The sequence below is a fragment of the Lachancea thermotolerans genome, assembly GCF_000142805.1.
Source record: "Lachancea thermotolerans CBS 6340 chromosome H complete sequence".
Taxonomy (NCBI): domain Eukaryota; kingdom Fungi; phylum Ascomycota; class Saccharomycetes; order Saccharomycetales; family Saccharomycetaceae; genus Lachancea; species Lachancea thermotolerans.
The window spans coordinates 1266227-1278618 of record NC_013084.1 but is presented as its reverse complement, the minus strand read 5'-3'; the positions used below and the strand labels follow the sequence as shown (position 1 = coordinate 1278618).

The window sequence follows — 12392 nt, the reverse complement described above, 5'->3', positions numbered from 1 at the left end:
TCTTTCTGCAGAATGTCAAAATCGCAATTATGATAAAGTGTATATATACAAGTTTAATGATTGTTTTTAGAGTCTTTGGGCTTGTTCGCATTCTCGTAGGCTTCGAATTTTCCCTTGATACTGGATCCAAAATATTTCTCAATGAATCCAACCTCAGTCTCTTTCTTCACATCACCCTTTCTCTTTGCGACGATGCACCATGTGGTACCCAAATGCGTCCGCTTCTCTTCAACAATCTCCAGCCCAGAGTCATCAAGGATTTCGCCCAAATCAAGATTCCACCGACAACCCCAAGTTTCTAACCGTTTCTCTGCCCTGTCGTCAAGAATCTTGTTAATGAACCCGTACTTACCTCTTCCGTGCTCTAACAGCACGATTCGCCCGCCTGGTTTCAGTAGCATTTCGAAGTTCTTGAGGGCTTTCACAGGATCTTGATGAGAGCACAACCCGAATGCTTCCACAATTGTGTCGTATTTCACCTTGGTGCTGGGGTCGAGGTTCGCAGAAGATCCCCCAGAGGCCAACTCTAACAGGCTTTCTGCTTTCCCGACAACAAAAGCAGCCCTTTTGAAGTTTGGAAATTCTTCCCGGAACTTTTCATGGGTAATTTCCATCATCTTCTTGGAAGCGTCTAGGAAAGTGATGGAGTTTATATTAGCTAGATCCGCGTATTTCAAATTTCTTCCGGTACCACAAGCTATTTCCAGGACGTCTCCTTGGCAGTGTTTCATAAGCCATTTACGCCTTCTTCCCATAAAAATCGCTTTCTCTTCGAAGTTCACGCCTTTATCGTAATCTGCAGCCTTTGCGTCATAAAACTCAGTTGTATCGCGTGCTGGCAGAATTTGAGTGTTCAATCTGTTTTGGTCATTGTTTTCCAGCTTGACATTGTCAAATTCGCTGTAGTCCTGTCCCTCATCTTTCCTCATTTCACGGTACTTTGCCAGCTTTAACTCGTCCCTCGTTCTCAGTTTCCCGCGAAGCTCTTTGATCCTCAAGGTCTCAAATTCATTGGCTTTTCCTTCGAGAAGTTTTGCCTCCAGCGTTTCCAGCTCTTTTTCCTTTGCGTAAAGCTTCTTCATGAAGTACAAACCGTAAATTAGGAAGAAGATATAAGCTCCGATCAGGTACTTGGTCATTCCCTTCGTGAACCTCTCACTTCTAGCAATCGCACCCCATCTGACAAACCAGTTCTTAGATTGCATTTGCTCTTCCAGCTTCTCTCTCGCCAGCTCTTCTTTGGTCTTTATACGTTTTACTTTGGCATTTGGCTGTGGAATGAAAGTGGAGCTGAACCTTGTTAAAGTGGGCACTGCAAGCCGCCTTGGGAAACCCACATATCTCCACGCAACTCCTCTTGGTATCGTATACCGGATCATTCGGAAATGAGGGCCTTAGGTTGCTAGATTTGAGTCAAGAGTTTTTCAACCAAGATGGATTTTTTTCGCTGTGCCACGCTATAGTCACATTAACTGATATATTAAAAGAAGTAGATGAGAAATAACAATAGCGCCCATTGCTTAGCAATAGCCAATTGGACGCCAAAACTTCAGTATGCCAGAGATTGACCTTGGATAATATCTTCTTCAGAGACGACGTAACCTTAGATACATCTTCACACATAAATGGATTTTTGAAGCTCGCACCTTGGTATACGCCGAGCTTAAATGCTAGAGGCCTAGGATTTCTTCACACCTCCAAAAAAATAGCTCTCAAATCTTTTTTAGCCTGTTCTGCTTCTTTTCTCTTTGTAGAGAGCATTATATCATCACCATGTTGTCAACATGCTGCATCGAAGTCGTAAAGAAAAACTTGGAGGCGAAGCTTATAGCTTGTACGCCTGAAGGTTTCTAATCTATGTACATATATATACGTTCATGTCTATCTAGTCTTTTTTCTACCCGCAAAAAATTGGTGGCTTCTGTATCAGGGCTTATTTGCCGCTGGCGAACGTAGCTGCAACAACCAATGGGAATACAACAGTGGCATCAGCGTAAATCTTAACAGACTCAGCTTCGGCCTTAATTTTACCCCAAGAAACGGCTTCGTCAGGTCTGGCGCCCGCATCCGAGCCGTCAAATTCCTGTCCAGTGTTGATGTACACAGCATAATCAGCACCGTTTCTCATTAGGCAAGCGTTCGCGATGTGGTGCTTAATTAGACCACCACCTAGGAGCAGCATACCAGCTTTAGAAGCTTCCATAGACATGCAGTTGATCTTGCGAATATCAGAAACAATGTCCAAACGCAACTGGCTTGGCGAAGACTTGAAAGTATGGAAGAACAACATGTCTCCAATGGAGCCATCGGTGACAGCTGGACAGAACACTGGGATCTTGTTTTTGTGAGCCCAGTAGAGGACAGAAGACTCGTCATTAATCTCCTTACCCAGGCGGTCAATCAGTTTCGATGGTGTCCAAATTGGGACGTCAACGTCCGTGCTCGCGTCTAGGCATTGATTGCCGTGCTTAGTAACATACTCTTCTTGTTCCTCAAGCATCTTGTCCAAAATAGGTACGATCCACTCTTCAAACTTACAGTAGTTGTCGTTGGGCACTAGCAAGTTACCAATACGGTTTAGACCCTTGTCACGCAAGTTGGCGCCCTTCAGGGTAAACTCGCCAAGGTACGTTGGGGCCAGGCACTTAATAAGATCTTCTTCGATCCCACCTGCAGTCGCAACGATAGCGCTAACCTGGTTGTGCTGGACCAAGTAACGAATCGTTTCGCGAAGACCTGAGCTGATCAGGTTCGAAGTGTACCCCAGAAAAATAGTAGTCTTCTGGCGGCCCTCTTCATCGAAGGAACCTTTACGCTCATGTTCCTCCAGCTCATCAATATGCTTGCCTCTCCATGATCTCATCTTGTTGATGATTTCACAACCCTGCCCCAAAGCGCTGGCCTGGAAACCCATGGTTTTCATAGACTCAACCAAGTCGGAAGCTCTCATATCAACGGCTTCGGACTTGGAATAGTCAATACCCTGAACCTTGACATGGTCATCGGAAATTGACACCGAAGCCTTTAAGACAGCATCATTCAAGGTATCTGGAAGCTTTTCGTTAAGTGCAGACATGTTTCAAGCCGTTAAACCCACCTGTGGATATTGTTTTCTTACTCCTCAACTTTGCAGGCGCGCGATGAGCTTTTTCATATATGCTTAAAAACTTTTTTCATATCTAAAGCTTTGTCCAAAAGAACTGATTAAGACAGCGCTAAACGAACTCTAAATGGTTTCTACAAAATCCGCAAGTTGCGCTCGACTTATTAACAGCGGCAACGCGAACGCTATTATACAGCTCCCGGGCGCTAACTATCTAATCAGATGCTGCGTGAGATTTGACAGTGTCGATAAGAACAACAAATACACATTGGAAAATATTGAGTACATAAATACTCAGGTTCGACCGCTTTTAGGAGATTGCGTTGTGTCCCTGGAACCCGAGTTTTTAAAGCTCGATGACTTGCTGCTAATCTTGCGTAATTTTGTACCAAATTGTGACACAGATGAGGTGGTGGCTTTGAAAATGGAGGATCTGACCCGCTGTATAGACGGGACCGTGAATGTAGATCACTTCACCAAGATCCACAGTACTAGAGACCACCGCACAATTGTATGGGAGTTCAAGCCCAAATGGCTTGGTAATTCCGAATCGAGTCATTCGCTGTGTAGGAACTGCACGCACAACAAGCTTAAGAAGAGAGACATTCGGTATTGCTATGCAATGGCGCTGAAGGACCCTGCTGATGTTGTTTCTCAATGCTTTTCTAGGCAGAAGGTTCCCGAACAGTTCTTGAGGGACTTGCGAGCCTATCTTGGAAGCGAAGAAAGCATCTTGGTAAAGTTAGCGGCTGCACAAAAGAAACTAGCTGTAGTAGCACCGCGGCCGAGTGAGCTAAACAGCGAAAGTGATGTGACCACAGAACTCGCGCTCCTTATGACCCTGCGAGATGTATCGTGTTTCATTAGATGGGAAGCCAGTGGCGCCATAAGTGCGAAGATTATTGATGTGGATCTCAAGCCGAGTTCGAAATGGCGGCACTGGGCAACTGAACAGCGCAAAGTTCATACCTACTGTGAGCCAGTCTACCACTAGGCTAGCGTTAGTGACGCTTTACAGAATATGATATTTGGAGCTTGCGGGTCACGAACGTGGGCTTCACATCTTCCTTCCACTGGAGCAGCGATGCACATCTCGACAGTACTACCGGAACTTAGGTATTGTGAATTTTTATACTTGACTGCGCCAACGCGCACTCCTAGGCATTGGGCGTACTTCAGCAGGGCATGAACAATAAAGGGCCCTTGGACGATGGGGCTTGAATATCCCTCAACTTCAGTACAGTATTTGTGATCCCAGTGAACCCTATGTGGGTTGAATGTCAAGGAACTGTACCTAAAAACATCCGACTCATAAAATGTCAAGCGCACACTCGAAACTGGGTTCTGCATATGCGCTGCGGCGGGGCTGATTGGTGCTGGTGCACTATCGGTATAAACAAGCGTGCGAAACTCATCGACGAAAGAAACGTTTGAACTAGGCTCAAAAATTTGACGATTTATCCCAACGTAGTAGTCTTGTCTGATCTTTTTTACAAACTTAATTGTTTCTATGCACTCGTAGCTGTGACCAATGCGTAATGGATTCTTGAAAGACATGGCACCCAGTGCCCACATGCGTCTCTTGAATGCTAACGGACGATGCAGAAGAGCGGCTGGGGTCTGGTATTTGAAGTATCCGTCAACATCCAGTGTCTCCCTCTGTGGGTTAAAATACAATAAGTGATCTCCTGGTGAAAGCGTTTGCAGCCCAGTGTGCCCTTGTGTGAGCTTGAGCGGCATACGCTCCGAAACCATTGATTGAAACCTTGTCAAGGGAGCGTCTGATACAAGTTCCTTGAAGCCCCACTTAAGAGCGCTATGCGCGCCGTTCATTGTCCAGTTTCTTGCTCATCAGCGGCCCGTGAAGAACTAATAGATTTTCATACTAATAAAAGGTTGAAGTTGCACTTTTGGTAGCGGATGAGAAGGCGGCAATTCAGCAGCGGGCTTTTGATGTTCTCCGTACTGAGCCAAGTTCCTCGCGGTTTTTACCCGTGTTGTTCAAACACCTCAACGTTCGGTTCCTAAGCAACTGCATTAAAAATCTAAGGCTCCACGGCTCAGGGGGCCATTTACATCTCAAACTTGGTTCAGAAGCGTCCTTACTCAAGTTTGGATTCAACTCAGCCTAGGCCTTAGGCTCGGTCGCTTGATAGGGACCTAATAGCGATGCTTGTGCTTTCAAGGTATCTCTCTGCTGAAATATCCGCCGAATGCGCATTCGGCTGCAATAAAGCCTTGACAGCTAAGAGGCCCTAGAGGTTTAAGATCAAGTACGGCATACTGAAACTGCCAACTTACTTGTTCACGTCATGTACATAATTGTTTAAGGCACATCCGACTTTTTCAAACAGGCTCCGCTGATCGAGAAAATTGAATGGCCGGCCCTACAGGTCGCTATGCTTTCATCCCGCTAAATGGTTTGTATTCTACTGAAATACTGACTAACGCGAACTAGACTCTTGTTGAATGTTTGGATAGCCAGCTACCCCAAAAAAGCAGCCAGAATCATCTTCACGCTGAGGTACTCTAAGGACCGAGTGTAGCTCTCGGTAGGTTGGATGTCCCGCGACTGGCTTGCGTCGTGCTACGTTTATAACTGTCTATAAATGAAGTTGCGAGGGCATTCGAATTGAACGTAGTGGTCTCTGCTCTCGACTATCCTTAGCTCCATTAGCTTCATCTCTATGGGAGAGCCCATGGCTGCCTTTATGTTCGCAGGAGAGTGCTGCAGTGTAGTAGCCAGAACCTTCTGCACCACATCCAAAACCTGGTTGATATCGAGGTGCGAAGAGCCGGAGTCTTGGCGCGTGTTGTATAGGCGGTCCAGTAGCAGAGCAGAGAACAGGTCGCCAACCCCGGTGAAGTATGACTCAATTACAGGCACTCTGTATACGGTTGCCGGATGCCCGCGCGTGGACGCGACGCAGTAGAGGTGCGAGGGATCGCCGAACAGCTCCGAAGAGCACGATGTCACTACTATCACAGGTACAGTCTCGTGAAGCTTCTCGAGCGCGCGCCGAAGGGACGCAAGATCTGATATGTGCTTTCCGTACAGGATCTCGAGCTCGAACTGGTTGGGCGTGATGACGTCGACAAGCGAGGACGTCACCAAAGCCTCGTACTCTGGAATGACGTCCTCGTTCACGTAGAGCTGCCCGTCGTCCCCCATCACTGGGTCCAGGAGCCAGATCAGCTCTGGCTGTCGTTCTTTCATCTTCTTGTAATTGCGAGCCATGCACGCAACCGATTCCCTGTTGGGCAGGTACCCCGACAGCACGGCGTCGTAGTCTCCGAAGGCAGCGAGACCCTCGAATACGGACTCCAGCTGCTGCGCGGAGGTGCAGGTCCCGAACACTCGGTCTCTGCCGTAGCCGGTGTGGTTGGAAAACTGAACGCTGTTGAGGCAGTCGACGTCCCATCCCATGCATTGGAGCGGGAACGTCGCAGCCTTGTTGCCCACGTACCCGTGAACAACGTGCGACTGAGTGGCTAGCAGGCGTGGCATTGTGCGCAGTGAGCGGTCACAGTCTGTGGCTCGAGCGTTGAAAGTGCCTGGGCACTTGACATGCTGAAATATTTCAAGCGAGTCGGGTGACAGTTTGGATAATTGTGAGTCCGAGCCGGTGCGATAAGAGCAGCTATCTGTCTGGGCGGTGCGGGCGCGATAAGAGTCACAACAGGAAAGTGCAAGCGTTTAACAAGCGAGGAAATTAGCGTTGGGCAGGAGAGGGTGCGAGTTGGAGCACAAGCGAGGGAAGAGCGGAGCCGGAATCCGCCTCGCCCTGAACGGGCATGCTCGAAACCGCCGGCGAGCGGTTTGGAGTCCGGACGCGATTTTCTACGAGCAGTGCTGTGGGCGGCCGACCGGGCTACAGGGATGGACCCCGCGATCTGCGTAAAGCGCACCTACATAGCAAGAACTTTCCTGGCCGCGTGCAGACGTGCGACCGTTGTTGGCAACCTTTTTCTGGGTGCCCACCCACATATGTTTGCAGACGATCTATTGCCTCATAAAGCGCGGGCACAGAACTCTATACTGACACTGATCTCAACATCACGTCGCGAAGCGCGACGTGGTTACAGCCTGTTAACAAAAACTTCCATCCATTACCCAAACATGAAAAATTTTCGTGGCTCCAGATCAACAACCAAATCAAAACAACACACAACAGCAGCCCCTAGATGCGCAGAATAACACTGCGCATGCATCGCTACCCCACAGCCACAACTTCTCCCGGCCTTGGCTCTTCAAGTCCGGACACTAAACTCACAAACATAGTCACACTTCACGAAACACGGTTGGCTACTCTCTCGCTAGGAAATCAAAGACACACCAACACTGCTACTAGCTGGGTATCATGCCTAGACTCCCCGAACTGTAAAACTCCGTATTGCTCCACTAATCGGGGACCTGCTGGTAAAGTCATAAAGTACGAAACTGTCGTGCCCGCCGAAACTAGTATTTTTCTAGTTTTCCTGACGCCGATTTAATTTCTTCCTCCTTTCTCTTACTCTCCAGAGACTCTCAACACATAATGCGCGCGGACGGGTGAGTTCAGCGGCTGCGCCCACCAGGGCCGTTTATCTCGAGCTCTCACATTTCGTAAATGCTCCGCCGCCTGCGTTTGAACAATATAGGAACCACGCGTGGCTTGCTTTTTCCTCAGGCTAAGTATAGCGAGTATCGCCACCTACACCTGAGAATTCGTCGATTTCCGCCTCGCTGGCTATTCTCGGCGGTTTGCGTTGCGCTCAAAGCGTGTTGCGTCGCCTGTTTCCCCCCTCGATCTCATTGCCGCTCAGAATTCTGACCAGCGCGGGAAGCATTCGGTACGAACAGAAAGCTCCGGAGCCGGTCCGGAGCAGAATGCACGTGCTCCGAAGGTGTGCGGGAAAGGGGAAAGGCCAAATAAAGAAACGCAGTCTACGCGTGGGCGAAGATGAGGCACTTTCTTTTGGCAATGGCGAGGCGCGCAGGTCCCCGGAAAAGAAAAAGCCCGCCAGCCGGCATCTGCTCGGACCGGCGGTTGAGGGACACTTGGCGTTTGCCAGATCGCGCAAAAGAAACCTCGCCCTCGCTGCTGCCGTTGTCGCGACATCGCGTATATGAGTGTGGGGGTTTGACCCTCGAGGAGTCAGGATCTGATCAATTCTGTTGTCCCAGCTTGCGCTACAGCATCGCTTCTGCCAGTCCTCATCCTCCCCTTTATTCCGCATTTTAACATGACTTTCGAAAACTTCCTCAGAGGCCCCACCGAAGACAAAAGTGTCCCACAGCAGCCACCTACCGAGAGATACCAGGCAGCCAACAGCTACCTGGAGCTGTTCTCGCAAAAGGGCAAGCTCGTGGTGGTGACCGGCGCCGCCGGCGCAATTGGCGGCGCGATCTGCGAGGGCTTCGCGTCCGCGGGCGCTGACCTGTGTCTCGTGGACTATAAGTACGATGCGGAGCTCGCAAAGTACCTGGCGCAGAAATACGGGATCCAGGCGCGCGCATACCAGGTGGACATCACCAAAGGCGACGACGTCAAGGCGTGCGTGCAGGCGATTCGCGACGACTTCACGGGCCGCGACATCGATACCTTCATCGCCAACGCGGGCGTTGCGTGGACTCACGGCAGCATTCTCAACGAGAGCGCCACGCCCGAGGCGTGGCAGCGCGTCATGGACGTGAACGTGCAAGGTACGTTCCACTGCTCCAAGTACATCGCCGAAGTGTTCAAGCTGCAGGGCCACGGCTGCCTCATCCTGACCGCGTCCATGTCGAGCCACATCGCCAACGTGCCCAACTACCAGACCTGTTACAACGCCTCCAAGGCCGCTGTGCGCCACATGGCGCGGGGGTTCGCGGTCGAATTTGCGCACCTGACCGAGCCTGCGGGTCGCATTCGCTGCAACTCTGTCTCGCCCGGCTACACCGACACCATTCTAAGTTCTTTCGTGCCTACGGAGCAGAGAGCTCAGTGGTGGGGTCTTACCCCGCAGGGTCGTGAGGCATTGCCAGAGGAGCTGGTGGGTGCCTACCTGTACCTGGCTTCCGACGCTGCCAGCTTCACCAACGGCTGTGACATCTCCGTTGATGGAGGCTACACATGTGTATAATTAGAGAAAGAACAGCGCGGGCTCTACCGCAGCTATGCTGTGGCGCCGCGCCAAGCCGAGTATTTCTATACTAGCTAATAATAATGATAAGATAAAGCCCGGAACAATTTAACCAGAGCGACACGCGGCGTCAATAATTTGAGGCTATTGGAAGTTCGCGCTGCCCAGTAAAACACGCCGCGCAAACCGTTTTTAAGATACTAAGGTTCAATGGCAAGGCAGCTAATGTTAAAATCCTATTGGACGCCCGTTTCAAAGGGCACACTGGCAACCACACTGTAAGGGAGATCTATGATCTATTTTTATTCATGCTTTGAAATTCAGGGTCCTGGCCGCTGAGTGCCCGTATTTAGTTATTAGGCTATTCCACGACTAACGAAACCCGCGAACACGCCTTGGCGGCGCGCTAGTGGTCTCTGATGGGAGACTGTTCTTCCCGCTTATCTACTCCTGGTGTAGACCCGGAAAAGCTTACATCCACATACGCGCTTATATCAACGTCCCTCCCAGTTAAGCCTCTTCACAGTGTCAGTCATGACATGCAATGGTTTGATATGCCTGACTTAGGGTGGTGCGTCGAACCCCCAAATATCGGTTGTATAGCGCCGTGGCGCAGTGGAAGCGCGCAGGGCTCATAACCCTGATGTCCTAGGATCGAAACCTAGCGGCGCTATTATTTTTGCCAATTTTATTAATTCTCGCCAATTAGCCGGCTGGTGGCCCTGCTCCAAACAAGCAGAGCCTCATGCGTCAAGCTACTATTGCTGGAAGAGAGCTACGTGCTTTTTCGGATGATGTTTCACGTCTGAACGCGATTCATGTGCTTTCTTGTGGTGCTACTACAACTGGACCTGTGGCCGTCGACAAACCGTAGCTTAGGCTGGGGCAAATGCTTCCGGAAGGTGCTGGGGCGCTCTCTCGTTCTTACCCACAGGTAAGGACCCATCGGGGCCTCCCAGCTTGCTTTACATACTGATAAATAAAGTGCACTCACTTCGAAATTGCGGGCGCGCCGCGCGCGCCCGCCACGCCAGAACTGGCTGGCTCACCTCGACAGTCTGTGGTTAAGCCCGGCGTCGAACTACTGAGCGCCTTGCCTGCGAAACCAGAGCAGCGCCTTTGCTGTACTGGCTGCGATATCTTGTTACAGTATGACATTTTTCAAAACGCGTTCTGCTGTTTGGACACTAAAGATCCGGCAGGCTGCGCGAACAAACAGAATGGCGTCTGAGGTTTCGAGATATATCCATGAGCGCCTGTTCGACAGCGTACAGGTGGTACTGTTCACAGACGTAATGGCCGAATTCCAACTCTCCAGCGGACGCGCCAAGGCCGAAATGTACCAGTTTTACCGCACCACCTCATCGAAGGTGAACTGCGTGATAGTGTGCTGCTACGCGGGCGGCGTTGTCAAGGTCGTGGAGGAGCTCGGGACGTTCGAGCGCACGGACGACCTGCTGGATGCATTTATCTACGCATTCAACCCAATGCAGCAATTTGCGCCCGTGAACGCACTTGCTCGTCGGCCCGTGGGCGTAGCCAACTGCTTCGAGCTGCGCGTCGAGGAGCCGCAGGTCGTCGCCTCTCAGGCCGAGGAAAGCAAACCCCAGCAGCCGCGCGCCGCGGCGAACCGTGCGCACACCGTGCCACAACGCGCCGCGCCCTCTGCCGTCAAGCAGAAGGCCAGCGGTGTTACAAAGACTGGAGGCCTGCGATCGACAGCGCTTCTGCAAAAGATGCGCCAGGAGCGCGAAGAGCGTGAGCGTGCCCGCCACGAGGAGCTGCAGCGCCGCAAGCAGGCGCGCGAGGAGCAGCTGGCCAACGATCCGCAGCGGAAGCGCGAAATGGAGGAGCTAGCGTCGATTTTCGACAGCGACGAAGAAGAGCACACAGCAGGCCAGCAGCCCTCGAGCGAGCCACCCAGTGACACTCGAGCTGATTCTGAGCCCGAACCCCAGCCCGAGCCGGAATCGCAGGACCGAAACACCGCCGCTGCCGCCGGCCGCGAGCCCATCAGCCAAGCAGAGCTCGGCGAACTGCTGGAAACCACCGCTGAGGAATCGCTGATCGAGACAGCCCCGCCCCCAGCGGCTCCTGTAGATGCCGAGCCCGAGACCTACGTCGACGAAGAAGGCTACACTGTCACCAGAAGACCCGCGCAGCGCGCGTCCTCCACCCCGAGCAAACGCGCGCGCAGCTCGCCAAGGGCTGCGGCGCCGGCCTCCACACCACAGCAGTCCAAGAAGCGCAAACAGCAGTCACTCATGAGCTTCTTCAGCAAGCGCAAGTAGCGCCTCTGCGCCTTTGGGCGGGCCAAATAGCCGCCGAGCCCCGGCCGCCCAAAGCACGTGATCAGAACCATCACGTGAGAACACCATCTGATGTCAACCACGTGGTGCAAAACTCACCTGACACCTTACTTACCCGGCCAAAGTACGTAAGCTATACCCTTATAGTGCTATTACCCGGATCGAACGCTCGATTTTTCGTTGTCCGTCCTGGTTTTTTTTTTCCCTCCCGTTGCAAAACTTTTACTAAATTAAAGGGGATCAGTAGACAACCTATCTTCAAGATTACCAGTTACACATCTTGGAATAAGGTAAAAAGAGGGTCCATAAAAGGAACTTCCGTCGACTTAAGCAGCTTTTTGAGATGAGTACTGAATTGTGTCCAGCATACGCGCCCTTTTTCGGCGCCATCGGATGTGCGTCCGCGATCATCTTCTCGTCGTTCGGCGCTGCGTACGGGACTGCCAAGTCCGGTGTCGGTGTGTGCGCGACCTGTGTGCTGAGACCAGACTTGCTGTTCAAGAACATCGTGCCTGTGGTCATGGCCGGTATTATTGCCATTTACGGTCTGGTTGTGTCGGTGTTGGTGTGCTACTCGCTGACCCAGAAGCAGGCTCTCTACACTGGGTTCATCCAGCTGGGTGCCGGTCTCTCGGTCGGGCTCAGTGGTTTGGCCGCCGGGTTCGCCATCGGTATCGTCGGTGACGCGGGTGTGAGAGGTACTGCCCAGCAGCCTAGACTGTTTGTGGGTATGATTCTGATCTTGATTTTCGCCGAAGTGTTGGGTCTGTACGGGCTGATTGTCGCGCTTCTGTTGAACTCCAGAGCCACCCAGGACGTCAGCTGCACCTAAGCAGCAGGCAAATTTCTGAGCCCGAGGCCCGCGCTCGCCGCCC

The 12392-nt window shown here is 51.5% G+C and overlaps 8 protein-coding genes and 1 non-coding gene across 9 annotated transcripts; 5 read left to right on the top strand and 4 right to left on the bottom strand.

Moving 5' to 3' along the window:
• Window positions 1-53: 53 nt before the first annotated feature.
• Window positions 54-1379, bottom strand: OMS1 (putative RNA methyltransferase; the record flags this gene model as incomplete). Its single annotated transcript, XM_002556447.1, has 1 exon — window positions 54-1379. The coding sequence occupies one exon, from the start codon at window positions 1377-1379 to the stop codon at window positions 54-56; it is 1326 nt and encodes a 441-aa protein (XP_002556493.1).
• A 554-nt stretch (window positions 1380-1933) lies between these two features.
• On the bottom strand, window positions 1934-3076 carry DYS1 (deoxyhypusine synthase; the record flags this gene model as incomplete). Its single annotated transcript, XM_002556446.1, has 1 exon — window positions 1934-3076. The coding sequence occupies one exon, from the start codon at window positions 3074-3076 to the stop codon at window positions 1934-1936; it is 1143 nt and encodes a 380-aa protein (XP_002556492.1).
• Window positions 3077-3230: 154 nt separating this feature from the next.
• On the top strand, window positions 3231-4097 carry IPK1 (inositol pentakisphosphate 2-kinase; the record flags this gene model as incomplete). The annotated part of the gene is made up of 1 exon (XM_002556445.1): window positions 3231-4097. The coding sequence occupies one exon, from the start codon at window positions 3231-3233 to the stop codon at window positions 4095-4097; it is 867 nt and encodes a 288-aa protein (XP_002556491.1).
• Window positions 4094-4936, bottom strand: HTD2 (hydroxyacyl-thioester dehydratase HTD2; the record flags this gene model as incomplete). Its single annotated transcript, XM_002556444.1, has 1 exon — window positions 4094-4936. One exon carries the CDS (start codon window positions 4934-4936, stop codon window positions 4094-4096), a length of 843 nt encoding a protein of 280 aa, XP_002556490.1.
• Window positions 4937-5696: 760 nt separating this feature from the next.
• Window positions 5697-6611, bottom strand: BUD16 (putative pyridoxal kinase BUD16; the record flags this gene model as incomplete). Its single annotated transcript, XM_002556443.1, has 1 exon — window positions 5697-6611. The coding sequence occupies one exon, from the start codon at window positions 6609-6611 to the stop codon at window positions 5697-5699; it is 915 nt and encodes a 304-aa protein (XP_002556489.1).
• Window positions 6612-8329: 1718 nt separating this feature from the next.
• Window positions 8330-9208, top strand: KLTH0H14564g (KLTH0H14564p; the record flags this gene model as incomplete). The annotated part of the gene is made up of 1 exon (XM_002556442.1): window positions 8330-9208. The coding sequence occupies one exon, from the start codon at window positions 8330-8332 to the stop codon at window positions 9206-9208; it is 879 nt and encodes a 292-aa protein (XP_002556488.1).
• Window positions 9209-9809: 601 nt separating this feature from the next.
• KLTH0H14542r lies at window positions 9810-9881 on the top strand. Its single transcript has one exon. It is a non-coding gene; the product is annotated as a tRNA-Met (tRNA).
• Window positions 9882-10359: 478 nt separating this feature from the next.
• Window positions 10360-11499, top strand: POL32 (DNA polymerase delta subunit POL32; the record flags this gene model as incomplete). The annotated part of the gene is made up of 1 exon (XM_002556441.1): window positions 10360-11499. The coding sequence occupies one exon, from the start codon at window positions 10360-10362 to the stop codon at window positions 11497-11499; it is 1140 nt and encodes a 379-aa protein (XP_002556487.1).
• Window positions 11500-11860: 361 nt separating this feature from the next.
• Window positions 11861-12349, top strand: VMA3 (H(+)-transporting V0 sector ATPase subunit c; the record flags this gene model as incomplete). Its single annotated transcript, XM_002556440.1, has 1 exon — window positions 11861-12349. The coding sequence occupies one exon, from the start codon at window positions 11861-11863 to the stop codon at window positions 12347-12349; it is 489 nt and encodes a 162-aa protein (XP_002556486.1).
• Window positions 12350-12392: the final 43 nt, after the last annotated feature.